At 43.2% G+C, this 27,611-nt stretch overlaps 1 protein-coding gene across 2 annotated transcripts in view; it reads left to right on the forward strand.

Annotated features, from left to right (window-relative positions):
- Cab39 (calcium binding protein 39) overlaps positions 1-21,884 on the forward strand; it is an 82,065-nt gene extending 60,181 nt beyond the window's left edge. For both annotated transcript variants that reach the window (XM_050123170.1, XM_050123171.1), the window contains exons 4-9: positions 265-383; positions 6,075-6,243; positions 13,105-13,164; positions 15,313-15,378; positions 18,447-18,590; positions 19,389-21,884. In XM_050123170.1, coding sequence (XP_049979127.1) covers positions 265-383; positions 6,075-6,243; positions 13,105-13,164; positions 15,313-15,378; positions 18,447-18,590; positions 19,389-19,577 — 747 coding nt within the window. In that variant the 3' untranslated portion in view covers positions 19,578-21,884. The remainder of the gene's footprint in view (positions 1-264; positions 384-6,074; positions 6,244-13,104; positions 13,165-15,312; positions 15,379-18,446; positions 18,591-19,388) is intronic.
- The last annotated feature ends 5,727 nt before the right edge of the window (positions 21,885-27,611 follow it).

The following is a 27,611-nucleotide window of genomic DNA, read 5'->3' on the forward strand; positions in this document are numbered from 1 at the left end:
TTCTGAGCATTAGTGGTGGTCGAAATTACTTGTGCATTGTAATGAGATTTCACTTTGTTGATAAAATTGTATTTAAAAATTGTACACTATTAAAATAAAAATTTGGGGTTATAACTAGATAAGAATTTTAATGTCTACAAATGTTGTAAAGTCAGATACTCAATCATAACTAATACACAATGGCTTGTTGACTTTATATTGAAGACTGGATGGACATTTTAATATTTAGACAGGTAAATATTTTAATGATTGTATTCCTAATAGGGCAAAAAAGACGTGGCTCAAATTTTCAACAATATTCTCAGAAGACAAATTGGTACAAGAACTCCTACTGTTGAATACATCTGCACCCAACAGAATATTTTGTTCATGTTATTGAAAGGGTATGTACAATATGATAAAGTTTATATTCTTAGTTGAAAATAAAGAGGAGAAATTGTTCGGGTGGGCAAAGATAACCAGGCTGGTAAATATGGGAAGATTTCTCTCTATAGTTTTAGCTTACTTTTCTATAGCTCTTGAACATACTGCCATTTTAAAGTTTTGACCTGTAAGCTAAACTAACACAAACACGCCCTATAGATGTAAGCTTAAAATTGGGTGAATTGTGAGCCCGTAAGCAAGAAATATAGCCTTGTTTCTGTAAGATTGGAATGGTTGAAGATCACTGAAACCGCAGCCAAGTTGTGAGTCCAAAGATGCCTCCTCTGCACCCGATCTGCGCACCCCACAACAGTGAAACAATATAGTGGGGCATGTGTACTCCTCACCCTTGCTCAGCAGAGCATGTGCTGTAGGGCCATCACTGCATCTTCCAGGAGTTACTCCTGGACTACGCAGGCATTCATGATTTGGGTAGTTGTCCACTTCTCAACAAAACACAAAAACCCGAAGATCTAAATTTAACAAAAGTGAAAAGATCTTTCTCAGCACTGACCTTACCTGACTAGCAAGGTAGTCAGTCTCCTGCTCCACACCAGCAGGCTTGCCAGCTCTCATGATCTTCCCAGCATTGGCAGTGTCCTGCTAAACTAGTGGGCAAGCATGTTACTGGCATGACTACTGGCGTGAATCAGCTTGCTCCGCTCCCCCTAGCTTTATAGCTTACCTCATGTGGATTTGTATCTCTGGTTTAACACTTCCCCCAAGTTCAGACTTGCTTAGACAAAGCAATGACATGTCACATGCCAGCATCCAGCTTCCCCCTTTGTTTCTACTCATCCATGTTGCTTCTTCATGTGTTGCTGTACAGAACTTTTGTTGTATCAGTCCACTGTCCCTGTAGAAACGTGTTGAGTAGTGTGAAATTTGGGTGTTTTTAGAACTGTGTTATTGAAGCCAGAATTTCCCTTGCCAAAGAAGCCAGAGGTTTATTAAAATCTACAAAATAGTTAACGCTTCCTATTATTTCATAATTTGATATAAATATTTTTAGATGGTGTATAAAATTAAAAAAAAACTAGTGTCTCATTGTGTAACCCTTGCTGGCCTGGAGCCCATAGATCCACGTACCTCTGCTTTCTGAATGCTGAGATTAAAAGCATGAGCTGTCACTCTAGGCTAAAATAAAATTGTTTGATTTAAAGTTTAATGCTCTCATCTGAGCTGGTTAGAGCAGAGTCCTCAGCACAAGGCAAAACTGAGACTGGAGCTTGTCTTGAGACTCACTCCCACATTACTTCCCTACCCAAACCCCTCATCGGAGTCATTGTCCTTTTACCACTCCTGCTTGCTGTGGTCCTTATTCTTTCCTCCTTACACGCAATCTGACTGTATTGTTCACCCATGTCTATCAGGTCTATACAGTGTGTACCATGCAGGCTATAACAACCACAGTATCTTTCGTCCACACATCTGTTGGAGCAATCCAGTGCCCAACTTTTATATTCCTTGATTTTAACAAAATGAGTTTGTTTGAGTTGCTTGTTTGTTTGGTTTGGTTTTTCAAGACAGGTTTTCTCAGTAGCTATGGAGCCTGTCCTGGAACTCGCATAGATCCTCCAGCCTTTGCCTCCTGAGTACTGGGATTAAAGGCATGCACCACTACTGCCCAGCTGAATTTTTAAACAAGAGTTACAAACTGAATTTTAGAGATAAAACTGAGCTTTCTACTAACCTATGATAGTTAATCCCTCATTTTCTAAAAATGTGTGCCGTTTATTAAGCAACTGGGTCATTTGTTCTGTAGAAAACTACTTAGTTATTTTAGTAGAATGTGATGGCACGTCTATTCCATCACTTGGAAGCAAAGGCTTCCCCCAAGGTCCCCGTCATTTTGTCATTGTACTGCATAGAAAATTTAGTAGGCCAGCCTGAGCTCCATAGTGAGACTGTCTCTGAATAATTACTATTTTAGTCATGTATTTTAAATGTACATTCCTATGGTTTTATTCAGAATGTCTCACCACTCTCATCCCTTGGAGCTGGTGGTTAAGATTCATATTCACTTTGAGCAAAGCGTGAGTTCTTGATGGGTGATGCCACGCACTGCCTGTTGCATGTTGTTGGCACCCATTGCCCCACTGAAATGAGAGTGATTATGGGATACAGGTCTTGTCTGTTCATTTTTAGTTTGCTAGCAAACTTTCACCTAATGATTTTTATACTTACCAAGGATATTACCCTGATTTAAAATATCAGTTTACTAGGCCAGGTGTGGTATCACAGGCCTTTAATCATAGATCTCCATGAGTTTGGTGCTAGTTTGAACAACATAGCAAGTCCCTGCCTCCAATCAATCAATCAGTTAATCAATTAATCAGTATGTACATACATACATACATACATACATGCATGCATGCATGCATGCATGAATGAGAGTTCACTGTAGATTCTTGTATTGCTTCTTCTAATTAAATGTTTTTCTTCCATAAAGCAAAACCACTCCACAGTGATGACTTCGCTATCTATAATCTATATGGGGAAAGCCAGTGCCATTATTTTAATTTGTTGGTGTTCCAGCCACTAACTTGAATAAGCATTGGATATACTGTTGTTAAGCCTTGTCATTAACTCAAAATAGATACTAGATGCTGTATCAGTTACTTTTCCAATTGCTATACTAAAATAATCCTGGCAAACAATGTAAGGAAGGAAGGGTTTGACTTGTAATCACAGTTGGAGAGAGTATAGTGGAGAGCCATAGTGGAAAGAGCTTGAAGCAGCTGGTTACATTGCACCACAGTCAGGAAGCAAAAAGTGACGAATGCTTTAGTCCAAGACTGTAGGCGTAGCTCATGGAGTGGTGCTGACCACAGTTAGGGCAGTCTTCCCATTTCACATAGTCAAGATCCTCCTTCATAAGCATGCCCAGAGTCTAACCGGTCTAGATGGTTCCTCACAGGTGTGCTGATTCTTATCCTGTCAAGTTAACTGTCAGTATATTAACCCTCACAAACGTGTTTTAGCCCATCGTAAACATTACTTTTTAAAAATTTACATTATCCCATCTTAGGCCACTGTGTGCTCCTTTGGTTGACTCCTTTGTTCTTTTGGCAGAGCCCAGTTTGTCCCGTGATGGCTTTTTTGCCTTCTGCTACCTTTCCCATTTTATATGATCCTGTCTGACCTGAAAGGTAGCATTCTTTAAGAAGCACTGTAAGCCACGTTTTAAGATATCTGTCATCATATGGGAAGTACTGGCATCGGCCTGGATTTGGAAACAGTAGTATTTTATTGGCTATTTAAAATCAAATGTGATCTCCAGTCTAGTGTTAACAGGTTGTACCTCATGACTGTATGCCTTGTGCTCGCTGGCTTATGGTTTACATTGAGACAGGCTTGACAAACTCCCATCAAAACCTGCCAAACTTGTACCAGACGCCTTACACTTGTCCTGCTAGTCTTCTGTTTATTAGAGATAAGCAAGATTAATGATGTGATCAGCTGTCTTGTGAACAGAAATTTTAATCAATAAGAGCCAGTCAGCATGCTGAGTGCCATGCCCTAAATGAGGCAGAGGAATGCAGTCCTGCTCTTGTTGAGGATCCAGTGAGCATATGAACAATCAAAAGATAAGGGTAGTGCCACTAGGCAAAAAGTTAATACTGTAGGATTTCAGAGAATAAGTGAGTCCACAAGGGTTGGTAAAAGGAAAGGATATTACAGTTGGCATTACAGAGAACTTAGAATTCACATAGACAGAAAGAAGAAGGTGTCCTGATGGGTCCTGATGGCACACAGCTGGTGTAAAGGTCCAGGGCAGGATGAATACCATGTGATCAGCAACATTTTATGCCAGGCAAGGAGACGGCTTGACCCAGAGCAGTAGATACAATAGGGGGCAGGCTCAACAGTGAGCTCAGAAGTCTGTTTGTTTGGCTATAGTTTTGAACTGCTAGAAATGCTGGTGGTGAGCTTGTTAGATTGGTAGATGGTTTAAGGCAGAGCTTGAGCAAATGTGCCGGTTAGAACATCCATGAGTTAAGGCAGCATTGGGAGAATAGATGGAAGGAAATAAAACTAAGAGACTTCAAAAGAAGTTTGAAAAGTCCTAGATAATTCCAAACATGGGAGTTCTTGAAAGTTAAAGATTTGGAGTAGGAAAGGAAAAAGGGAAGTTTCTAAACTTCATTGTCTAATAGAGTAGTTAATTTTAAATTATGGCTATTTCGTCTCATTTGCATTAGCCGCATTTCAGATGTTCAGTAGCCATCAGTGACTTAGTAGCCAACAACGGACAGCATGTGTACAAAATATTAACCATCGTGGAAGGTTTGTTAGACAAAGTGTCGGAGAAAAAGCAGCACTGCCAAAATGTAGGGCTGGGGGGCAGGGCAGTTGGGTCTTGATTTTTTTTTTTTTTTTTTTTTTAGTGTAGGGATGAGATTTCATGTAAACCTTTACTTGAGACTGTCAGAGACATTAGAAAATACCCAACCACAGTTCAGGGAGTGGATGGAGGGAAGGAAACACAGTCATGGTGGTGGGGGCCATGAGATTGTGGGCTTTCCTTAACAGGTGAAGACCTCAGTGGAAAGAAAGGGGAACCACCAGCAAGATAAAAAGGAGAACTGGGAGGAGGTTTTTTTCTTCCCTGTTTTTATAGAGAGGGATGGTGCTGGGTGGGTATTACCCAGCATTCACAAGGCTGGTTTGGTCACCAGAACCAAAAAGAGAAAGACAAGATAGGTGAGCAAAGATCAGCCCCATCAGAACATTGCACAGGTGGCTCTTAGTCCTGTTGTAGCCAAGGGGAAGTCTCTGCTGGCAAATAATTATTTCACTAGAGTATTGGGAAATGTTTGACTACCAAAAAAACAAACAAGCAGAAAAACCTACGGGAGCTTGTTGGTGGGAAAGAAATAGAACCAATGAGTATACGTGGAGGGATGAGAGCACCCTTTCTGAACAGGTGTCAGCCTGTGGGGCAGTATGCTTTGAGAAGGGAAGGCCCTGCTCACTGTGAGGTTTTCTTTTTGATCATAAGGGAAGAAATGCTGAGACAGAGCTGAAAATAAAGGAAAAGGATTTGGAGAGTTGTTGAGGAGGCTCCTCTGTGTCCTCCAGGGTCTCCAAGTTCTCTGTGATGGAGATGCTCTGTAAAATCCGTAGAATGAGGCTTGCAGTTTTATGGGATTTGCATGTTTCCAAGAGTCTGGAAGTACTGATGTGAATGTTGAAACAATGAAGTATACACATGCTGTATATTTGATGGACCTGTATTATACTATGTTTATGGTGAACTCCTGAATTTGGGAAGAGTATTCTATATTACCCTTCTATTCAGTTTTTGGGTTCCTCTGGTTGTTGTGAGCACAGTAGGTAAAAGCTAAGCTCACAGACAGCGTTATCCTGGTACTTGTAGATGTTTTCAAACTCAGAACTTCTCCTCTTGTGGTCTCTACCATAGCACATTTTTTTTTTATTAAAGGCAGCTGTCCATCTCTGCACTGCTCTAAGTTCCAGATTAAGAGACCCTGCTGTATACTCTTGAGAGAAATCCTTTATGTAATCTACTGTGGTCACTTAGGAGTGTCTGAAACTTGTGTTGAGAAAGTTTGAAGTGCTCACTTTTGTTCTTTTTGAAAGAGCAATCATATATGGCTTTTATTTGTTATGTTTTGTTTTTACAGGTATGAATCTCCAGAAATAGCTCTCAATTGTGGAATAATGTTAAGAGAATGCATCAGACATGAACCACTTGCAAAAATCATTTTATGGTCGGAACAGTTTTATGATTTCTTCAGATATGTTGAAATGTCAACATTTGACATAGCTTCAGATGCATTTGCTACATTCAAGGTAACATTTAAAGACTCGAATTCTAAATACACTTGCAAGTGAGAGCAGGTTTGCAGTTTCCCTGTTGTATACATGACTGCCCTCTAGTGGGAGTAGAGATGTATTTTATATGAATTGGTCTGTTTCTGGTATTTGGAGTAAAACCACACACACACAATACTTAAAATGTGGAAAAATTGAATTCTCAAATCTTATCAGAAAGGCGAAAGTCCTGTAAGGTCAAAAGTGCACTTGCTTGTTAAATTATCCAATAAATATGATATAGATAATTATACAGACTACCCAGCAACCAGGCTCTCCCTAGTGATAGGACGTTTTGCAGCACTTCCTTTGGTTAGCACTAGGTGGGTGATGTACTTTTCCTCTGTTCAGAGGCCATGTTCTTTGGAATATATGTTATCAAATACTAAAATCACATTCAGTATGGAGAACCCCACTATTGTTGACAGAACCAAGGCAGGGTTTACCTCCTCACACCAGAGCTAACTGGTCACAGCAAAGGAACAGGGTCATCTCCGCTGTCCCCTCTCCCCATCTGATTCACTTACCTCCCTGCGGATTGTATACACTAAATGCACATGTGTGACCACACCAGTTTCTTTAGCTGCAAGCTTCTGTTTATGGTGTGTAAATGAAGCAGCAATCTTGTATTTTCTTTTTCCCAATGAGAATAAATCTTGATGTATTGCATTCCCTTAAATGACCTTATAAATTGTTGAATTAGTGGTTAGTATACTTCCATAGAGCTCACTCACGCTCAGAAGCCACGAACACTTATACATTGAGAAAAGCTCGCTTTCCTAGTAAGAGCTCAGCTTTTTAATAAAGAACCCCTGAGGTAAGGACTTGTACTCTGGGTAAAGTGCGTATGTGAGGGTGGTGAATACATTAGGACAGGATGAAGGCATGGGGACTGGCCAGTAGGGTTTCACCCTGCCTGAGAATAATATCACAGTGTGAGTGGTGCCAGGGATTTATCTCCCAGGATCAGTACAACTTCTACAGAAACTTTATGTAAGACTTCACATACATATATGTAACTGTCAAATACAAAGCAAAATGTAATGAATTTGAGATCATAACATAGAGTGGTCACTATGATGTCTTAGGTATCACTACAGTGGTGGGATAGGACTCATAATTATAATGCATCGATGGAAGGGAGTGCCCCATTCAGGAACAACAGCCCGGCATGAAGGGAGGTGTAGTAGCACCCGTGTCAAGGAGAGTACCCTGTGTGGAAAGACAGCCAGGATCCCAAGAGTGACAGCACTCTGGGCGCAGGAGGGTGAGGGAAGAGGATTGAGCAGTAGTGGTATGGGAGAATGCAGCCAGCCCCCTGACCACGTGGAGGATGACATGCTCCTGACACAGATAGCCAAACTGGCTCTAAGGTGAGAGGTATGTGCTGGCTACATGCTGGAAATGTGATATCTGATGGTCTTGTGTGGCCTTGCTGATACTTTCATCTCAGTTAGGTTTGTTTCTTCTATTTAGCTCTCCTCAAGAAGATGGTGGTGATGGAGCTACTGTGGGTAACACAGTCCATCGGGTTATGGTAGCAAGAAAGGGAAGGATTTGGCAGAGCCAGACAGGTAGTCTCTTCTTGAATAAAAGAAATTTCAAAGCCCACTTTGGATTCAGAGGGTGAGCTTGAGAAGACAGCTCTGAGCCAGTCTGGCGCTAGATCCCAGTGTTTCTGGTGACACAGAAAGGGGGAGCTCATGAGAGGCTCCCAGTAATGTACAGAGCATGGCCCATAGGCAAGGAAGAGAGAGAAACCTACCATATAATCTCAGACTAGCTAAATACCAGATAGATCCAAGCTACCTTATTCCCTGACAGAAACTCTGGTCAGAGCAGGAGGACCCTCAGGGACAGCCCAGCAGTTTCCCAGCAAAGGTGCCTGTGAACAGGGCTTCTCCTTTCCTATTGTAGGTATCCATCTGCAGGGGTGGCTTTCTGCATGTTGTCCTTTGAGAAAACATACTCTTGCACAGTTTTCAGACATATGCAGCTTGTAGAACACTAAAACCATCCTTTCTGCAAGTGTCCAGGATCCAGAGCTTGAATGAGTACTGAGCTAGCAAACCAGGTGGCCAAATACTTGCTAGTGACTGGGGGTTTGTATTGAGAGGTGGAAAGAGATGGAGAGAGAGATTTGAAAACTGACAGGTATTTGCAAATTTCCGGAATAAAAGAACAAATTCCACCTATAAAACTCAGTAGAGCTTAGAGCTTGATATTACAGTTGTGATGGGTCTAGAGAATGTTTCCAGAGAGATGATTTGTAATCATTGAAAGGGAACTTAGGGCTGGAGAGGTGGCTTTGTGGTAAAGAGCACTGGCTGCTCTTCCAGAGGTCCTGAGTTCAATTCCCAGCAACCACATGGTTGCTCACAGCTATCTGTAATGAGATCTAGGGCCCTCTTCTGACGTGCAGGCAGAATACTGTATACATAAAAAATAAATAAAATCTCTAAAAATTTTTTTCATTAAAAAAAGAGCGAGAAAAGAGAGAAAACCTGTTTGCCTCATTCTTGGCTCACTAAGAGGGAGTTTTATCTGCTAATCCTTAACGCCCCCAGGTCAGACATGCTAAGGGTTTGTCTGCTTATTAAAGTGAGGTAAGAGGCAAGTCCGCAGCACTGCCACAGTGTGTGCAAGTTGATGTTAAGTGACTCCTTCCTGAGAGCTTGAGGGCTTGATGGGTACTTACTAACAGATGTCCTCCAGGAGACAAGTGCCTATCCATAGCGTTGGTAAACTGAGTGCTACCATGCAGGGTGAGTTCTGTAGCAGATCTCTGAGGGTTCTTCCCATCCAGCTAAAGGGGGACTGGGTATACTCATCAAGAATGTAGATGCTAGCCGGGCGGTGGTGGCACACGCCTTTAATCCCAGCACTTGGGAGGCAGAGGCAGGCGGATCTCTGTGAGTTCGAGACCAGCCTGGTCTACAAGAGCTAGTTCCAGGACAGACTCCAAAGCCACAGAGAAACCCTGTCTGTCTCGAAAAACCAAAAAAAAAAAAAAAAAAAAAAAAAAAAAAAAAAAAAAGAAAGAAAGAAAGAAAGAAAGAAAGAAAGAAAAAAAAAGAATGTAGATGCTGACTGGTAATTGGATGCTAAGCTTGCTGAAGATCTTGAGAAACCCATATAGAACAGGGTGAAACTAAATGCATACAACTTGAGTATCTAACTTTATAAATACAAGATAATCAAGGCAGTGGTACACGCCTTTAATCCTAGCACTCAGAAGGCAAAGGCAGGAAGGAGGATCTCTGAGTTCGAGCTAGCCTGATTACAGAGTAAGTTCCAGGACAGGCTCCAAAGATGCACAGAGAAACCCTGTCTAGAAAAACGAAAAACAATAAAGTAAATAAATACAGGATGAGGAAGTAAAGCACTATAGTGAATGACTTAATTGTTGACCTGCTCCAGCTGAGGGGCCAAGGAGTACAGAGACAAATTTTACAGAAGTCAGAGATTCAGAATTGTGAATAAAACCTGCTATTTCAACATACTAAATAAAAGCATGTAAGAGTAGTGCCCAGCAAGCACAAAACACAGTGCTCTCTGCTGTCATGTCTTCTGACATTCCATGTCAGTGTGCTCATACTGCTCATTCCTTGGCCCAGAGAGGTAGAGCGTAGTGGTAGCAGTCACTTCTAAGTGAAATAATTACTGAGTACATTTATTACTAGATTATAATTATTCTTTTTCGAGAGTCCTATCATCCTCGTAAGAAAACTGAACCTAGAGATGGTGGTAGTCAGGCAGTGAGTACAGAGGCCAGAATTTGAACCCAGGCAGACTGCAGAGCCCACCTTAAAAATTCTGAGTGTGCTCAGTAAAATCAGTGTGATGGCACCCAGAGCTCCATGTGATTACAGGAGAATGACAGGAGCAGCCCCTTGTCTCAGTTCCAAGTAACAATGTATATATGTTTCTTTCCGCATTATTGCCAGGTGTGCTTAGACAGATAGGTAACTTTCAGAAAGTGATTAGAGACTCAGAACCCTGTCATTCAAGGAGTGGCTAAAGGAATGGATACCTGCCATGAGATTTGTTGAAGGGAGCAGGGGCCCCTTTGTTTGTCCCAGCCGCTCAGCTAGCTTAACCCCCGGAATAATCACACAGAAATTGTATTAATTAAATCACTGCCTGGCCTCTTATTGGCTAACTGTCACATCCTGATTTAACCCATTTCTAATCATCTGTGTTCACCACGAGGTCATGGCTTACTGGGAAATTCTGCATGTCTGACTCTGGTAGCTCCATGGTGGCTCTCCCTCTCTGACTCTCTTTCTTCCTCCCAGAATTCAGTTCTGTCTTCTCAGCCTATCTAAGTTCTGCACTATCAGGCCAAGCAGTTTCTTTATTAATTAACCAATGAAAGCAGCACACAAACAGAAGGACCTCCTATACCAGAGACTGCTTGTATTTAAAGTTAGGTCCTCTAGAAAGTAGATTAAATCCAGTCTGTTTACTCCAGCCATTTCTGAAACATAGGGACAGGTTTGTTTGGTGTTTTGTTTTGTTTTGTTTAAGGTACCTGGAGGGACAGCCATTGGTGCTGGGAACTGAATTCATATTTTTGGTTGTGAGCCTACCCTTTAACGACTGAACCATCCCTCCAGGCCTGAACAGGTTTAATTCTAGCCCAGAGAACTTTATGACCCTGTGACCTCCAAGGGGTGAACTGCACAGGTAGATTTGGGTTCCATGTCCTTGGCCATAGTAAAGCATTAAATGGGACCTGGAGCCATCTTATTTGCCAAGGCTCTGAAAATAATCACCCTTCTGGGAGGGAGCAGTATTCTTTCAGGAGCTCCAGGATCACCTCTTTCACCTGCTTCCTGAACTTAGGGGACATTTAGTGATTTAGCCCACCTTAAAAGTTGGCTGTTCTCTCTGCTAGACTTCAGACACAGTCCATACAGCCTTTCTTCCAGGTTGTACTGGGGAATTCTGGTATGTGTTTTGGATCCTTTTTCTCCCCTCTGTCTACCTCAGACTAGACCAAGTTTTCTAAGTCACTGACCCCACACTGGCTACATTTCCTTTACCCTTCACTTTTGCTGCCACCTACTCTTACCCCCAATTTAAGGTTACGTCCTTGTTCCAAGAGATGGAGGTACTGCCAAAGGCTCCATCTTTTCCTTTCCCAGTGTATTGGCTATTTCTTAGCAAGTACTCATTTCCAACGAATATGCTGCCATCCCAGACCTTGGATGTCTTCACAGAGGACTTTCATGCTGTTATACATAAGGTCCAACTCCTTCCTGCTTTGGCTGCCCAGAGTACCCCCTTCAGTCCCATCCACCCTGACACCACAGAAATTTGCTTCCCAGATTGACCACAGTCTGAGTTCCCAGATGATAATATATGAGTGGAGACATGTTGGAGGTCTCCCTTTTTGCCATGTGGCTCCTCTTTACACCATAGGCCTTTCCATCTTAAAGCAGATACTTTGTGCTGACCTGTTCTGAAGCTCAAGACTCAGTTAAGCATCAACATCTCTTAGATACCCTCTCCCTTAGTCTTCTTTAGACTGTGACCAGAGAGCAGTGGGCTTTGGCTGCACTGACTCAGATTATCCTCAAGAATAAAGTGGCACTCACTGTATACAGACATGTTAATCTCTTACTACATCCATCTGTCCATCCATCCAGTTTCTCAGTGTCTGACTTATTTTAGGCATTGTTCTGAGGTCTGGGGATTCAGCAGTGGCTTGTAAATTTAAGGCCTGTCCTTGTGGTATCTATTCACGGCGAGCCAGCCTTTAACCAAACATGGTAGCAGGCTAAAGAGTGGGGGATGCTCTTCGATAGGCAGGCTTAGATGTTTTCTCTGTTGATACCTCCCTTTGATGTCTTTATGTTCTTTTCTGCTTGTAACCATTGATACTTGCTAAGGTACTGGCCACACTACCGCTTTCCTTTCTGCCTGTGACAGGAGAGATTGTAGTACCTGCCAAGTGGAGGTCCTGTATATAAAGTCGGGTTGAGCAGCAGATGTACTGAAGGTTTATGTAAAGTGACTGCTGCCTCTCCAAAGATGCTGAAACTAAATTCTGTTTAATTCTCACAGGAGACTTGGGAAAAATTACCAAAGGTTCCTGAACTTCCCTATTTAAATGAGGGAATTTAGCACAAATCCATCCAACAGTTTGAGCAGCTGTAAATCTTTGGGGTTGGGTTAGAAACCTTCTTAAACAGCATATTGTGAAGAATGTTCAAGTCACGCTTTCCCAAACATGTGTTTCGATTTACTTAATTACTGAGCTCTTGCTCTTATTGGGCAGTGCTTAAGTGCCAAAAACTTAAAGCTTGTAAAAATCAACGTGACTAGAAGTGACAGTCTAATGAAGGGGAGGGGGTTATTAAATAATCCCACAAGCAAATGTAGAGTCACAACTGTGACCCATCAAGAAAGGTTTTCTGAGGAAGTGATGCCAAGTCAGAGGTCAGGAGTAGATGACTGGACATACAGAAAGCCTTTGTGAAGGGAGGTTATCAGGAGGTGAGTGGCAGGTCAGTTCTCTGCAGATGAGGAGTCCCCGTGTATCTCCTCAAAGGAACTCAAGCTGGTGTGCTCCTGTCCATGCACAAGACCCAGGCCAGTGCACCCTCGAGCTAGCTCCAGAGAGCCCTAAGGAAGTTTAAACAGTTCTCACCTAGGGAGACCAAGGTCATTTCATGGTCCTGAGAAAAAAATCATAATGAAGTATTAAGTACTGTTTGCTAAATATAACAACAGTTTATCAGGCAATTTGGCAAAGAATATTTTAGAATTCTTTTTTTCTAAGAAAACATTAATGGAGAACAACTATAAAAATACATCTTTTTCTTTTCCTAGGATTTACTCACGAGACATAAATTGCTCAGTGCAGAATTTTTGGAACAGCATTATGATAGAGTAAGTATGTATTACATCTGTAAACTTTGAACAGAAATGAAATTAGCTTAAATGGAGGTTTAAGGTAGGTTTTGTATCAGAATGTTTGACTCTATGGTGTTTGTAAATCATGCTGTAATCTACTTTACTGAAACAACTACTACTAAGTCTGAAGCAAAATTTGATCTGCGTCTTGTATATTTTCTTATTTTAGAAGAGGGAAGTGGTCATTTTTGCTACTTGAGTAGTAATCTTTTTTATTTAAAATGCAAAGAGAATTTAATATGACATTTTTTAATTTCTTCTTCCTTTTTCATCAGTTGCTCCATACAAAAGAAAGAGGCAGCAGCTGATGGGATTTGAGCAGTACAGGCCTAGAGTGAGCAGGACCGCAGCTTTGCTCCTGCCTCACTGCTTACTCCTGTGCCCATGGTCAAGGGACTTACTGCTTGGGGCTTAGATGAGGATGCCGATTCCATCATCTCTCTGTCAGTGTCAATCAAGCCCAGCACTGACAGCTTCCAGAGAGCTGCCGGTGATCCCGGTGCTTGGGTGATACTGCCTCAGCTACATGGCTACTGCAGGGCTACAGTGCCTGTGTTCACGCCCACTCATCTGCCTTCCTCTGGAGGGCTTCTCACTATGCCACAGCAGTTCCCTCCACGCTGTCCAAGATCTGATAGGCACACTTAGAGGACTAAGAATAATAACTGTCCACTTAAACTTCCTGTCTGTCCCACAAGACTTACTTTTTTTTTAAACTATTCTGCTAGTAGTTTAAATCTTTAATGTTTTAAATATTGTTGACATTTCACCATTTGCTTTCCTATTACACTGCATTATAAGGTTCTCAGAGACAGAGTCTATGCTTCCTCATGCTTGTCCCTTCTGCTTATCTTCCCCTCTCCCAGCTGCATCATAGCATGTAGCCAAGTACACAGCCTCAGATGGCTTGAGCATTGACAGCGCTTTATTTCTGCCATGAGTGTGGGTGTTTGCTTTTGTGTCTCTGGTTTAAAGTGACAGCCGTCATTACAAACAGGGACCTCACGGGCTTTAACACAGTGATTCTCAACCTTTGGGTCACCATATATCCTGCATATCAGATATTTACATTATGATTCATAACAGTGGGAAAATTAAAGTTATGAAATATCAACAAAATAATTTTATGGTTGGGGGTCATCACAACATGAGCAACTGTATTAAAGGGTCTGACATTAGGAAGATTGAGAACCTCTGCTTTAACTTCAAACTGCCTGAGTCCGGTTTCAAGTGCTAATAAAACCAAAGGCAACTGCTTTCTTTGCTCTTTGTGACTTCTTTAACCTCAAAGTAGCTCCTGCCTACAGTGTGTGGAGTGTGCAGCTCTCTGATACTAAAGTTCACAGAGATAGCACTAAGACATCATAAGCAGTTAGGAATTGCTACCTATCTTATTAATATGTTACTATCTTAATTTAAAGCCTCACACATATAGACTATCTTATTTAAAGAAATTTACTCTAGATAATAAAGTCTGTTTTAATGTTGAAGTAAAATAGTTTCCTGCATATTATTAGTGAATGTGGCATTAGCTAACAAGATATTAGGAAGACATATATTAGGCAACTAGCAGAAATGCGTAAAGTACAGTCAGAAGGAATGTGAACTCCTAACAAAAAAAGAGTACATGCTCCAATAATCCTGACCACTTGAATTTTTTGTTTTGTTTTGTTTTATGACTTAACACACTACTGGGTTTCTCCTCTCAACTTTGTTTTCTCTCCGTGCTTGATACCTAGAAAGAACAGGGATATTTTTCTCTTGTTGTTTAGACAAGTTGGTTCCTGTATATAAACAAGTAGGAATTTTCTAGTGTAACACCAAGAAATGAGTGTGGAAACTGTGAGAACGTATTAATGCTTTATGAGGCTGATTTAAGGTGCAGAGAAGGAATTTGTCAGAGCAGTCTCTGGATCTCACTGGAGCCTGGAGGGGACCACTCCCAGGAGCTCCATGTGTGGAGATGGTTGTTGGCATCACCAGAGGGGCACAAAGGAAGGAAGGTTTGACACCTTTGTCAGCAAGAAAGCACAGACCTTTGCTGATGTTGAGAGTCAGCCCCAAACTTTATCATGTCATCGTGCCTCCTTTTTCTTAACCTTGATGTATGTTTTCTGGTCTCAGTTTTTCAGTGAATATGAGAAGCTACTTCATTCAGAAAATTATGTGACAAAGAGACAGTCACTGAAGGTATGGACAATTCTCTTTCTCATGTCATTTGTTTCCCTTCATTGTGTATTTGCAACTTGAATTTGGGTACATGCTGATGTTGGTTGTAGACCTTTGGGAGACAATAAATACATTTGTGATCTTGGCGTAGTCAGGACTTTTGCACAGTTTGAGGATTATTAGTGATCTCTATGGGGTAAATGCCCACGTGTAAGATTGAGACATCAAAGGGGATGGGAGAGGATTTTATCTCCTAACAGTGCAGTATTTTAGATTCTGAAATAATTTTGTAGGGATTGAAATTTTTATTGGGCTGGGCAGTGATGGCATGCACCCTTACCCCCAGCATTCCAGAGTCAGAAACAAGTGGATCTGAGTTCCAAGACAACCATGGCTATAAAATGAAACCCTCCCTCAAAAGATTTTTTTGGTTTTGGTTTTGAAACAGAGTCCTGCTATATGGCTAAAGTTGGGCTTGAATCCTGTTTAAACCATGACAAGCATGAACCATCATACCTTGCAGAAAGATACTTTTAAATGGATTCATGCCAACTATATAAAGCATTCTGGGTGTATACCACGTGTGGAATAGACGTGGCAGTGAGGGTTGGGGCCAGCGTGTGAACAGTGAAACTGAAATGCCGTAGCTTTGTCTGCTTGTATCAACAAAGGATGTGGAGAATTCCATTTGAACCTTAAGCATGTTAAATTTAAGATTGAAAGTCTAGAACAGTCGTTGGCAAACTAAGGAGTTGGAGATGTAGTTCAGTGGGCCAACACCCTGCTATGCAAGCATGAGGAGTAGAGTCAGAGTCCCAGTATCCACACTGAATGCTGGGCAGCCATGGCAGTCACCCTGTGCTTGGGTGGTGGAGACAAGATCCTAGGGTCAAGCTGTAGTTTAGTTGTTAACTAAATCAACAAATTCTAGGTTCAAGTAAGACATTCTGCCTCAATATGGCAAGTGGAAAAGTGGTTATGGTGGATACAGGTATTTGCCCTACACACACACACACACACACACACACACACACACACACACACATATTTATACATATACACCCAAGTATGTGTGCCTGCACACATAGAAACATGCATGTAAACCACACACATGCAACTGGCAAATTATAGCCTAGAATCCAAACTCAGCCAACTGGCTGGTTTTGTAAAGTTTTACAGGAACAGACATTTATTTCTGCATCATCTTTGGCTGTTTGAAACTGTAACAGGAGATCTGAGAGCTTGTCACATAGACCATATGGCATACAGAGTTTAAAATGTGCTTTCTCAGCTGCAGGCCTCTGTGTGTTATTATAGTGGTTATTAAATATGTAGCAGCACATCCAGTTTTGTCAGGAAGTAGTTCTACAGGAACTGGAGGTGGAGTTCCATGATTTAGAATCTCATTTAAATGTTTTACTGGATGTATTTTAAATTCCACTTTTCTCAGAATTCCTCAAAAGTATCTGATTTTGTATTTATATGACACCATTCCTTCCCTACTGGCAGCAACTTTATATCCCTTTATACCCCAACTTCTTTTTCAGTGTCTAAAGAATTGGAGTTCACAGTCATCTTCTTGGAGATAACTAAACTGAAGCTAGTCTTTCCTCAGCATGCCTTCAGTTTCTGTAATAAGAGGGTGAGCACAGTGAAAGCCGCACCCTCTGACACCCACTTACAAGTCTTCAGAGGATGCAGGCAGGCGCTTCTTACCTTGAAAATTAGTAATTATATGATTCAGAGTGATAAGAAGCCTGAAGTTAGTTTTTAGTTACAAAAATTATTACATTGCTGGCACATGCCTTTAATCCCAACACTCAGGAGGCAGAGGCAGGTTGTTCAACCAGTCTGGTCTGCAGAGTGAGTTTGGACTGTTATACAGAGAAACCCTGTCTTAGGAAAAAAAAAAAAAAAAGAATGATTACATTGCACTTAATTTATGTGGGGATTGGGGCACACATGGAGGTTAGGAGAACAAGTGAGTCCTGGGGATTGAACTCAGGTTGTCTGGCTTGGTATGCAAGCACCTTTGCCCACTGAGCCATCTTGCTGGCCTGAAACATAAGTTTATAAATTCCTTATAAATGCTAGGTAGCATAGTTGTTTTCCTGAACAACAGATTGGGGGGGTTGGAATATGAGTGTAGGTGCTGGAGGAGGCCATGAGCGCCTTGGAGCTTTGGTTACAGTCAGTCATGAGCAGCCCACTTGGGCGATGTAAACCTCTGCAAGAACAAGTGTTCCTGATCACTGAACCATGTCTCCAGCCCCACAGGTTTAGGGTCTTGGTTTTTGATGTTTGTTTTGTGTGGTGAGAAGCTGTTTATCTAGAGCTCTGTTATTTAGAAATGTCAAATACCTAGAGCTCAGCTGGGAACCAGCAGCTGCCATTAGGCAGTTCTGTGCTTATGATCTCCATATGATCACACTTGAGTTTCTCACTGCATTCCCCAGAGGTCGGTGCTGAGTTACATATCTGAAGCCAGGCAGGCTGGCACAGCAGTCCTTACTGTCTGCCCTTCTGTCCACAAGAATGATGCCGATGCCTGCTCCGAGCAGGGTACATAGCTGACACAGTGGACACACTGGGCTTCATCTAGAGCTCAGCATGAAAACAACATGGAGGAAAATCTCACCTGAGCAGTAACCGTTTGCACGTTGTGAGTTTATATAGTGGATCAAGGAAGCACTCAAACAGGCAGAGAAGGGTTCCGCTCTCTGCTGTGGTCCCTTTACAGCCACAGTCGTCTTGAGGAACCTCCGCTGAACGTACAGCTTTGTGGGGCAGATGTGGGAAAATTAAAACTGTAGCACATGTTTAGGCAGACACTAACCTTCATCTTGGAAAGCCTTGTTAAATATATTTTAAAATGGGGTGGGGGTGGTGAGGACTTAGTTTAAGATTAATGAACAGAAATTCCTAGCACCCTTTGTTCTGATCACTTTCTTGACGTTGTTCGTTTTTATTTTTGTTGCTGTTTTGTGGAAACCAGTCTCTCTAGTCTCTATATGACCATAAAGTGGGTTGTTGTTTAATTTTTTTATTTGCTTTAAGTCTATTATTTGATGATCCAAATGTGTTCTCAGCTTCTTGGTGAACTGCTGTTAGACAGACACAACTTCACGATTATGACAAAATACATCAGTAAACCTGAGAACCTCAAGCTGATGATGAACCTCCTCCGAGACAAGAGCCGAAACATCCAGTTTGAGGCCTTTCACGTGTTCAAGGTGGGCTGCACTGACACAGTGCTCTCCTCCAGACTGTTGTTACAGTTAGTAAAATACTGCCAGCTTCCGGTAACCAAGTGATACTCAGTTCAGCCCAAGTGTTTAAACAAAAGCAGGGACCTGGAAGTGGGTAGACCATTTGGACTTGAGAATAAGAAAGTATAGTAGAGAGAGGGTGCCGTTATTTTTCAGCTTGAACAGGAGGTAATTCAGAGAAGGATTTCCCTTGCTGCTCTCTTCCCCCGCCCACCCCGTCTAGGCTGGCCTCTGATTCACCTCTATCTATAGTTGATTAAGTGAGGGCCAGTGCAAAGCCGAAAGTATTTTGTGATTGGGGGGGGGGGGGACGACTTAAGGTCTAATCTGACTTCTTGTGCCCAGAAATAATTTGATTTAAAGTATTTAGTCTTAACTACTCAATTTTAGAGTTTGCAGAATGAGCTTGGCAGTCCGCTGTCGCCCCCCCTCCCTTTGATTTTTTTCAAGACAAGGTTTCTCTGTAGCTTTGGAACCTGTCCTGGAAACTCACTCTGTAGACCAGGCTGGCCTCACAAAGAGATCCGCCTGCCTCTGCCACCTGAGTGTTGGGATTAAAGGCCTGCGCCGCTGCCACCAGGAGAGCTTGGCAATCTTTGTGCTAGAACAAATAGACATTATTTCCCCTTATCTTGTAAAAAAAAATAAGCTCTTTTAAAGCAAGAACCAATTATCTGCCCAGATAAGGTTCCTTCCTGCCCAGGGGCTTGCTAGGTGAACTTTAACTGCTTCTCTGACTTGACACGGTTTTCTCTTATGCAGGTGTTTGTGGCCAACCCCAACAAGACACAGCCTATCCTAGACATCCTCCTCAAGAACCAGACCAAACTCATTGAGTTCCTCAGCAAGTTTCAGAACGACAGGACAGAGGACGAGCAGTTCAACGATGAGAAGACCTATTTAGTCAAACAGATCAGGGATTTGAAGAGACCAGCTCAGCAAGAAGCCTAATTTCCAACAAACACCACAATATCCCATCCAACTTCAGCACTTGCTGTTAGCTACTCAGCATCAGGCACTCTTATCGATTCATGAGGAACATTACTGCTAATCTGCTGTTAAGTGAACGGTTTTCATTTTACCTTTTTGTTTTTCAGTCCAGGTTGGAGAACGTAGCTGCTGCTGCTTGCACATTAGCGTGCACGTGGTCTTTCCCTTGACCTCTGTCATTTCAGAACTCACAGACTCCATTTGCTACAGGAGTTCTGAACATGGCTGAGTTCATGCAGGCAAATGTATGATGAAAGTGGTCTAGGGAAAAGACGTTGATGACATCAGCTGACACCTGCTCATCAGCAATGCTCTGTGCAGATCTCTGCAGTATGGACGGGTACACTGGCGTCCCAGAGCCAGATCAGCCACTGTCGCCGAAGGAACAGGAGGGGAACTGTATCCAGTGTGAGCTTTGGGGAAGATAAAGTTGACGTGCAAATAAATTGATACTGAAACTTAGCAGCTTCTCAAGTGTGGAGCTTCATAAGGTCATAAGGAAAGTGTATATATGCTTTTCACAGCTTTCTAGAACTTTTTGACATTTGATTTTCTTGAGACTTGTGAACCTGGATGTGTAGAAAGCTATTTGTTCATTTTACTTTTGAAGGTATTTTAAAAACAGTAGAGTTAGCAGCGACACCTTACGTTTCATTTCAATACTGCTTACAGGTTTCTTTTGTATATAATTCTTAGAATGCTCATTTCTTTTAAATCGTTTAATTTGTACAGCAGAGGAATGTTATTGTAGTAGTATGTAACTATTACCTGAGTTTTGCAAAAAAAAAAAATGCTCATATGTAATTGAAATACTTGAGATCACATGAAAATGCTGATTTTAACATTTAAGGATCACAGCACTAAAAGAAAAAGAACCAATCCCTTGTATTCAGTTACCCAGTGGGGCACCGTTGGCAGACCTGGAACTCAGTCCTCTACATGGACTTGCAGAATATTGGCCTTATTCATTTAAAATGAGTCCTAAGATTGCCATATCTATGAATGATACAGATTATGCTAATAATGCTGATTCTTGTGGGGTCGGGGGGCCTCTGTAGAGCACCCTTTCTTTCTTAGAGTAAGTAATATCCAGTACAGTAGTCGTGAAACTGAATAATTAAAACTTTGGCTTCTCTTAGGAAAAGAAGAGCCCTAGTCCTAGATGTCCTCTGAGGAGATTGTTTTTAATGTCCCTTTCCTTAATGCTGCAAATTATCAGTATTTATAAAGCAACTGATTTTGCACCACTTTTTGTGACTGTGACCACAGCAGAACAATGTCTCCTAGACTGTATCTCCGTAAAGTTACTAGGATGAGGTCTGTTCATCTCACTGACACACAGGTCACAACTAACAACTTAAAATCTGAGTTTGCCCTATCCGGTTCAGCATGACTGTAGCTGACTGAAACAATGATGATTCTTTGCTAGCCTCTCTTACGAACTGAACGATTCATTGGCCAATAAAAGGAGCCTCCTGGCTGGGGTTTGAGCGGGTTTAAGGTTTCCTTCAAGGAACACAAGTCAGAAAAAACACTCCAGAAGATTCAGGTGTGTTCTTTCTATTTCATTTAGATGGCAGTGTACAATAGTTTCCAAGGCTCTCTCCACCAGGGTGTGTGTGGGAGAGGAGAAGAGAGGGAGAATTCCTGTTGACTAGTAGAATAGGGAAAGCATTCAGTCTCCTGGACTAAGAAATCTCAGCAGGAGGCAGACTAGGCTGAGCTGACCAAGTCCTTGTCATGCAGTGCTGTGGATCAGGATTTAGTTCAACAGCAGTCATTACACCAAGCGGAAGGGGTGTGTCCTTGCCAAGCTAGCTCTTAGAACTCCAGACAGAAAACAGCTTCCACTTGGGCAAACATAAAGTAGTGCTAGAGTTCTGGTGTGGAAGATGAGTGCAGTGTGTCACAGATATGTGTGTTACTAATGCGTTGGGAGCTGGAGGCAGAGAAGGCTCTGGATGGTTTTTAAATAGAACAATGTGAAACATTCAAAATTGGAAAATGCATTTGACCTGTGATCATTTACTAGGTTCCTATTACCAAAACAATTATCCTGGGTGTGGTTTCTTCGGTGTTATAAAGGGTTAATTTTACTTAAGGCAGTTACTTAATGTGATTTTTTTTAAACCCTTAAAAAAGTGGGAGATGTATACAATTGTTAATGATATGGAAGTGTTTCCTTTCTCCTGAGGAAAAGTGAATTTCTTATCAGAATATCTGGCTGGCCCTGTAATTTAAATTAAAATAAAATTTTGGAGAAATTGACTTGTGATGTCCTTTAGACAGTTACATTATGACACTGAAGAGTCCCATCAAGAAACACACAGCATACATTTTGTTGAAGACTGGGCAGGAAACAGTTAACTCATTCTTTTACCTGGCCCTTGGGAGGCAGAGGCAGGCTATCTCAGTGACATATATAGACCAGCCTGGTCTACAAAGAGAGTTCCAGGACAGCCAGGACTGTTAAACAGAGAAACTCCGTCTCAGAAAAGCAAACAAGAGTTAATGCAGTTTCCCAGAGTCTTTCCCGTGTGCAGTGTGATATCCATGTCATAGCACCCTTCCTTGTCTCCAAGCTCAATGTCATTGCACCATTTTATGGCACCCCCTTTCCAGCATTTGGGGTGTAGATCTGTCTTTGGTTTTGTTCACTTGGAGACAGCACTATGTGCTTGGCAGGAAGATTGACAAGCCACTGTCACTGGAGTGTCACCAGTGGAGGTGAGACCTGTGAAGCATCAAGGCCCGTCTGGCCCCTTGTCTATCTCCCTGCCCCCTATATACAATCCCCACCAACACTTAGCCTTGTCTGTATCTCTCCAGTCACGGGCAGCACAAGGGACGTGCTTTTGCTGGAGACACTTTGTTAGGATAACAGCATCTTAACTGCTCTCGTCTGCAGGGCAACTACACCTACCAAGGGTCAGGCCAAAGTTCCCCTGCAGCTCAGATTCCTCTTTCCCACCCCCATGAGCTGCAGGTTGACCAGTCACCCCAAACTGTCTCTTAGCTGCAGCCCTTTCCTGACCATCGGGAACAAGGTAAGAGTCTCCTATAAGACCTTCATTCCCAAAGTCTAGCTGCCTCCCTGAAGCTAGGAAGACCTCGGGAGGGGTCTGAACGTGTTCACTCCCACATTTTAGCGTGTGTGACAACCGTTTTCTCCCATGATTCTTTTCTTCCCTACATACTCCCACTCAGCACGTGGAGGCTGAGGCTGTCTGCTAAGGCCTGGCAGGTCTGAATCTCCACAGGTCTGCCTCCCTGCGTTCACACTGCCCGGAGGGGCCTGGTGATTGCACAAAGCTGTAACACCTGTTTGTGACACCTGTCCCCACAGTGACCTCAGAAACCTAAATGTCTGGTTTTCCTCTGTGTGCCTGTCCTGGAGAGGTCACTGGCCCCCCAGGTTCCTAGACGAGATTATATCCTCTATAGTTAACGTTCTTTCTGCGATGGAAACGCCTTTTCTTGTTGGTGTCTACAGACACCACTGTGCTTCCATATTTCCACACAGGTGGCAGGTTTGTAATTGGGCCTGATCAAAATGAAAACTTAGAAGCCCTAATTTGTTACCACCTGCATCCCAGAGCTGATGCATAGGGTAGGAATGGCAATGGCTATACTTTGTAGTGGCTGGAGCTTCCTTCCAGTTGAGATGCAAAGATAAGCCTTAATGAGTGGCAAGCCGTTGGACACTCCCAGGTGCCATTCCCCACCTTGCCTGGTCTAGTCAGTAGATAGGGCTGGATTACCAACCTGGCCAGGACCATCGGTGCCTTGTGTCTCCTGTATGGTGACGGTGCTCCTCTGGACCCAAGTATAGGAATGACTACACCCAGCAGCTGCCCTCTGATGGTGACAGCTGTGGCTCCTGGGAAAAGACCCAGCGCTCTTCAACCTCAGAAGGGTTCACCTACCTCTGGAGTCCGACGCAGTGCTGAGCCCAGACGTCCACCATGGTAGCCAGCTTTGATCCACTCTAACCCAAGTGTTTCCCAGGACCTGGTCTCGAATAGATGATAGCGCTAAGGCTAGCTAAACAGCCTGAGCACCTCTCCACCTGCCTACGACAATCTGGCCTCCAGGCTTCAGCACTGAGCTGCTTTCACACTTTAGCCCCACTGGAGGGCAGTGTAGCTCCTTGGTTTAGTGCTGCAGCATTTATGTGGACATTGACTATGAAGAGATCCAGAAGCCCAGGGGTTGTCTTGTGCTGGGCAGCCTGGAGCTTCCTGGTGGGACATCATTTTCAATCAAGAGAGTAGTCGGGATTATAGGAAGATGGCAGAGGAACCCCTGAGTGAATGTGTGTTGTTGACGGGCTTCACAGTGGTGTGTCAGCCTCCCACACCAAAGCAGGCAGACATAGTCCTTCCGTCTTTAGAGTCTGAGTGGTAAACCCCCAAAGCCCTCATTCTCCAAACATGGAGTGTTGGGGCAGTGCAGAGGTAGCCAACAGCTAGTGTTCCTGTGGGCTACAGAACACGTGGACACACTTCCATAGAGCATGCTAGTGCGTGAGGACAAGGCCAGAACATCTGAGACTGAACGTCCTCTCCGAATGTCCCATGGCACCCAACCTGAGAGGTTAGTCTGGGCTGTTACAGAGAAGCCCACAGACCAGAGCCTGCTGGTTTTAGGGACGGGATACCTAAGCCCTAAGCCCTACTACCCGACCCTAGAAGACAAAGCTCTAGGGACTGAAGAACAGCAGGGGAAATATCCCAGGCCTTGTTACCCTATGAGGCTTGCCCACTACCACATGGTTTCTCTTACGTGCATCTAAATAATAGCCCCCAGAGTCCCTGGGATCCTTGTAGAGGAGGCAACCATGGGTGGCAGTTTGGCCCCATGAGTACAAAGGGGTATGTCTACAGAGCTCTCCCTACTCACTCCCTCAATTTCCCACGGAAGATGTGGAAAAAAATTTTTTTCTTTGTTTTTCAAGACAGTTTTTCTGTGTAACAGCCCTGGCTATCCTGGAACTAGCTCTTGTAGACCAGGCTGGCCTCGAACTCACAGAGTTCTGCCTGCCTCTGCCTCCTGAGTGCTGAAATTAAAGGTGTGCGCCACCACCGCTGGGCAAAAGATGTGGAATTTTGATCCAGGCTTGTGGCTGTGAAGAACCAAGCTTTCTCACTTAAATCTGGCTGTGGATGAGACAAAGGTCAAGTTCACCTGGAAGCAAAAGAGAAGAGCCACGGTTTTCCTACTCTAACTGGCATGCCTAGCTTCATTTCTGCTCCCCCCCTGCTGGCCTTGGCACATGACTGTTCAACATGGGGAGAAGAGTAAGAGCCCACTCTTGGGCTTTCTAGAGGGGCTGAAGAGAATGCCCAGCACACAGTAGGTCATCAATACATGGTGACTTGGAAAACCCAATGGCGGTCCCATGTTCCCGTGGTCCCTTTATAATACTCCCCAACTTTGGTTCATCCTCTGGTTACAGAGATAAAAACAAATCTTGCTGGGTTGGGTGACACTGACCTTTAATCCCAGCACTTGGGAGGCAGAAGCAGGCAGATCTCTGTGAGTTCAAGATCAGCCTGGTCTACAGTATGAGTTCCTGGAAAGCCAGGACTACAGAGACCCTGTCTCAACAAAAAAGCCAGTCCCTTTGCTGGCATTTGTGATCACTGTGATACGCACTGTTGACACCTGCCACTCATGGCATCAAGGTGCCAAGACTGCATGTGCATTGGCCTATTCCTTCTCACCCTAGCCCAGCAGGGAGACGGGCAGGCAGGGAAGTGGGGACAGCACCATGCCAGAATGACTGCACCCAAGAAGCTCTGGAGTCTGCCTCTTGCAAGCACTGTTCAGAAGGGTTAAGACTCTTGTCTTGAGCTAACAAGAGGAACCCAAGCAACATCTGTCTGTTCATCCAGTGAACGTGGAGGCAAAGTGAGCCAAATGAATTCCCAAGATGGCAGAGGCTTTCCCTGAATGCTTCACCTGGTGAGGGAATACTTTATCTGAGCATAAAGAGATTAAGGAAGACAGAGAAAATCAGCAGGGCTGGGGGGAACAGAGGGAGGTTTGGACAGGTTGGAGCCTGGAAGAGCCTGAATATAAGGTTAGACAGATGCTTGGCCCAGCAACAGCTTCCTCCACATTTTGCCAAGAAAGTGGTCAGGCGGTAGAAAAAACTGCAGAACTGAACATTCTTGGCTGTTTGTTTTGTTCATCCGGGGCTGATCTCAACTTTTCTAATCCTCCACCCTCCACCTCCCCAATGCTGGGATTACAAATGTATGCCACCATATCCAGTTTAGAATCCAGAACATTCCTGAGGTGAGTAGATCCTCTGGTCCTGCTAGAATCAGATCCAGAGATGAATCAAGAAGAGATAGAAAACAGTCAACTCAAGGTTGGACTATAATACAAGGCCGGAGCTCTGCAGACTGCATGCACCTCAGGCAAGGGGCACAGGGATAGCTACGGCCAAGATGATCTCATTCTAATCCGAAGGTCAGTTTACAGTCAGGCAAAGAGAACAACACCATTATTCAGCACATCCAAGACACTCAGTGAACTCCCAATTACTATCAGTGCAGAAGTCCTCAGAGACCTGCAACTTTGTGGCAAAGCTACAAAGAGGAGCGCTTGAAAGCAAGAGCCAGGGGCACCTGCCTAGGTCTCAGCATTCGGGAGGCTATGGCAAGAGGCTGGAGGTGTCCAGGTCTGACTGCTGGGCTAGCAAGACACTGTCTCAAAACAAAAAGATTAAAACAACAAAAATGTTCAGGGACAACAATGATACAATCATTTCTCTCTTATAGAGGAATAGAAGCCAGAGGAGGTATAAATAAAATAATAATAATAAAAAGAAGATATCTAGAGTACTAAAGCTCAAAGCAAACAAGAAACAATCAAAAAAAAAGAAAGAAAAAGAAACAATCAATCAAGAATTCTATAGCCAGGAACCGGTGAGACGGCTTACAGACATGGTGGAAGGAACAACTGATCACAAGTGTGCATGGGCAAATGCAATCAAAAATAATTTAAAAGTAATATCAGTAAAGCTGACCTTTGGAAGTAAAGGTGAAATGAGGGGGGGCCTTTTCAAATAAATAGAGACTCCTGCTTATAGACCTGTCTCAGAATAAATTACTATAGAGAGAAATTTCTAGGCTGAAGAAAGAGAAGCAGATGTTAGTTAAATGTACTGGAAGAAGAGTCCCAAACACCGTGAATACGGAGGTTGTTTTTTGAGGCAGAGTTTCTCTGTATAATTGTCCTGGCTGTCCTGGGGCTCACTCTGTAGACCAGGCTGGCTTCGAACTCAGAGATCCTCCTGCTTCTGACTCCCGAGTGCTGGGATTAAAGGTGTACGTCACCACAGCCTGGCAAATATGTAGGCTTTGAAATGATAAACATGCTTTTCCTCTAACTCTCAAAAGACAAGTTTCTATGAAATAAGTACAGTACTGCAGTGTTTTGTTAGCATATAGGTACAGTGTCAGTAACATCATAGCACACTGGAAAGAGGGGCAGCTCTGACTTATGGTGAAGCAAAGTTTCATATTTTGACCCAATAGAGTTATCATCAAACTTCAGTTAATTGTAAAATGTATACTGATACCTAGTGTAACCTTTTTTTGAAGCTGTTTAAAAATCAACCAGAGTTAAAATGTCTCTAGAGACACTGGAGACAGAAGGCGCTTCTAGTGAGAAGGTGTTGGAGGAGAGACCAGGGTCATACTGTTCCTCAACAGCAAATGTCAGAACAGCATTAAAGTCTACCCCAGCGAAAGGCATGGCCAGGAAGCCAGATGTGGTGATATTCTGCCCATAAGAGTCCTCCCTCAGGCTCAAAGACACAAATGATGAGCCAGGCGATGGCGCACGCCTTTAATCCCAGCATTTGGGAGGCAGAGGCAGGCGGATCTCTGTGAGTTCGAGACCAGCCTGGTCTACAGAGCTAGTTCCAGGACAGGCTCCAAAGCCACAGAGAAACCCTGTCTAGAAAAACCAAAAAAAAAA

The sequence above is a fragment of the Alexandromys fortis genome, unplaced genomic scaffold (assembly GCF_014885135.2).
Source record: "Alexandromys fortis isolate MF-2015 unplaced genomic scaffold, M_Fortis_MF-2015_v1.1 scaffold_213, whole genome shotgun sequence".
Taxonomy (NCBI): Eukaryota; Metazoa; Chordata; class Mammalia; order Rodentia; family Cricetidae; genus Alexandromys; species Alexandromys fortis.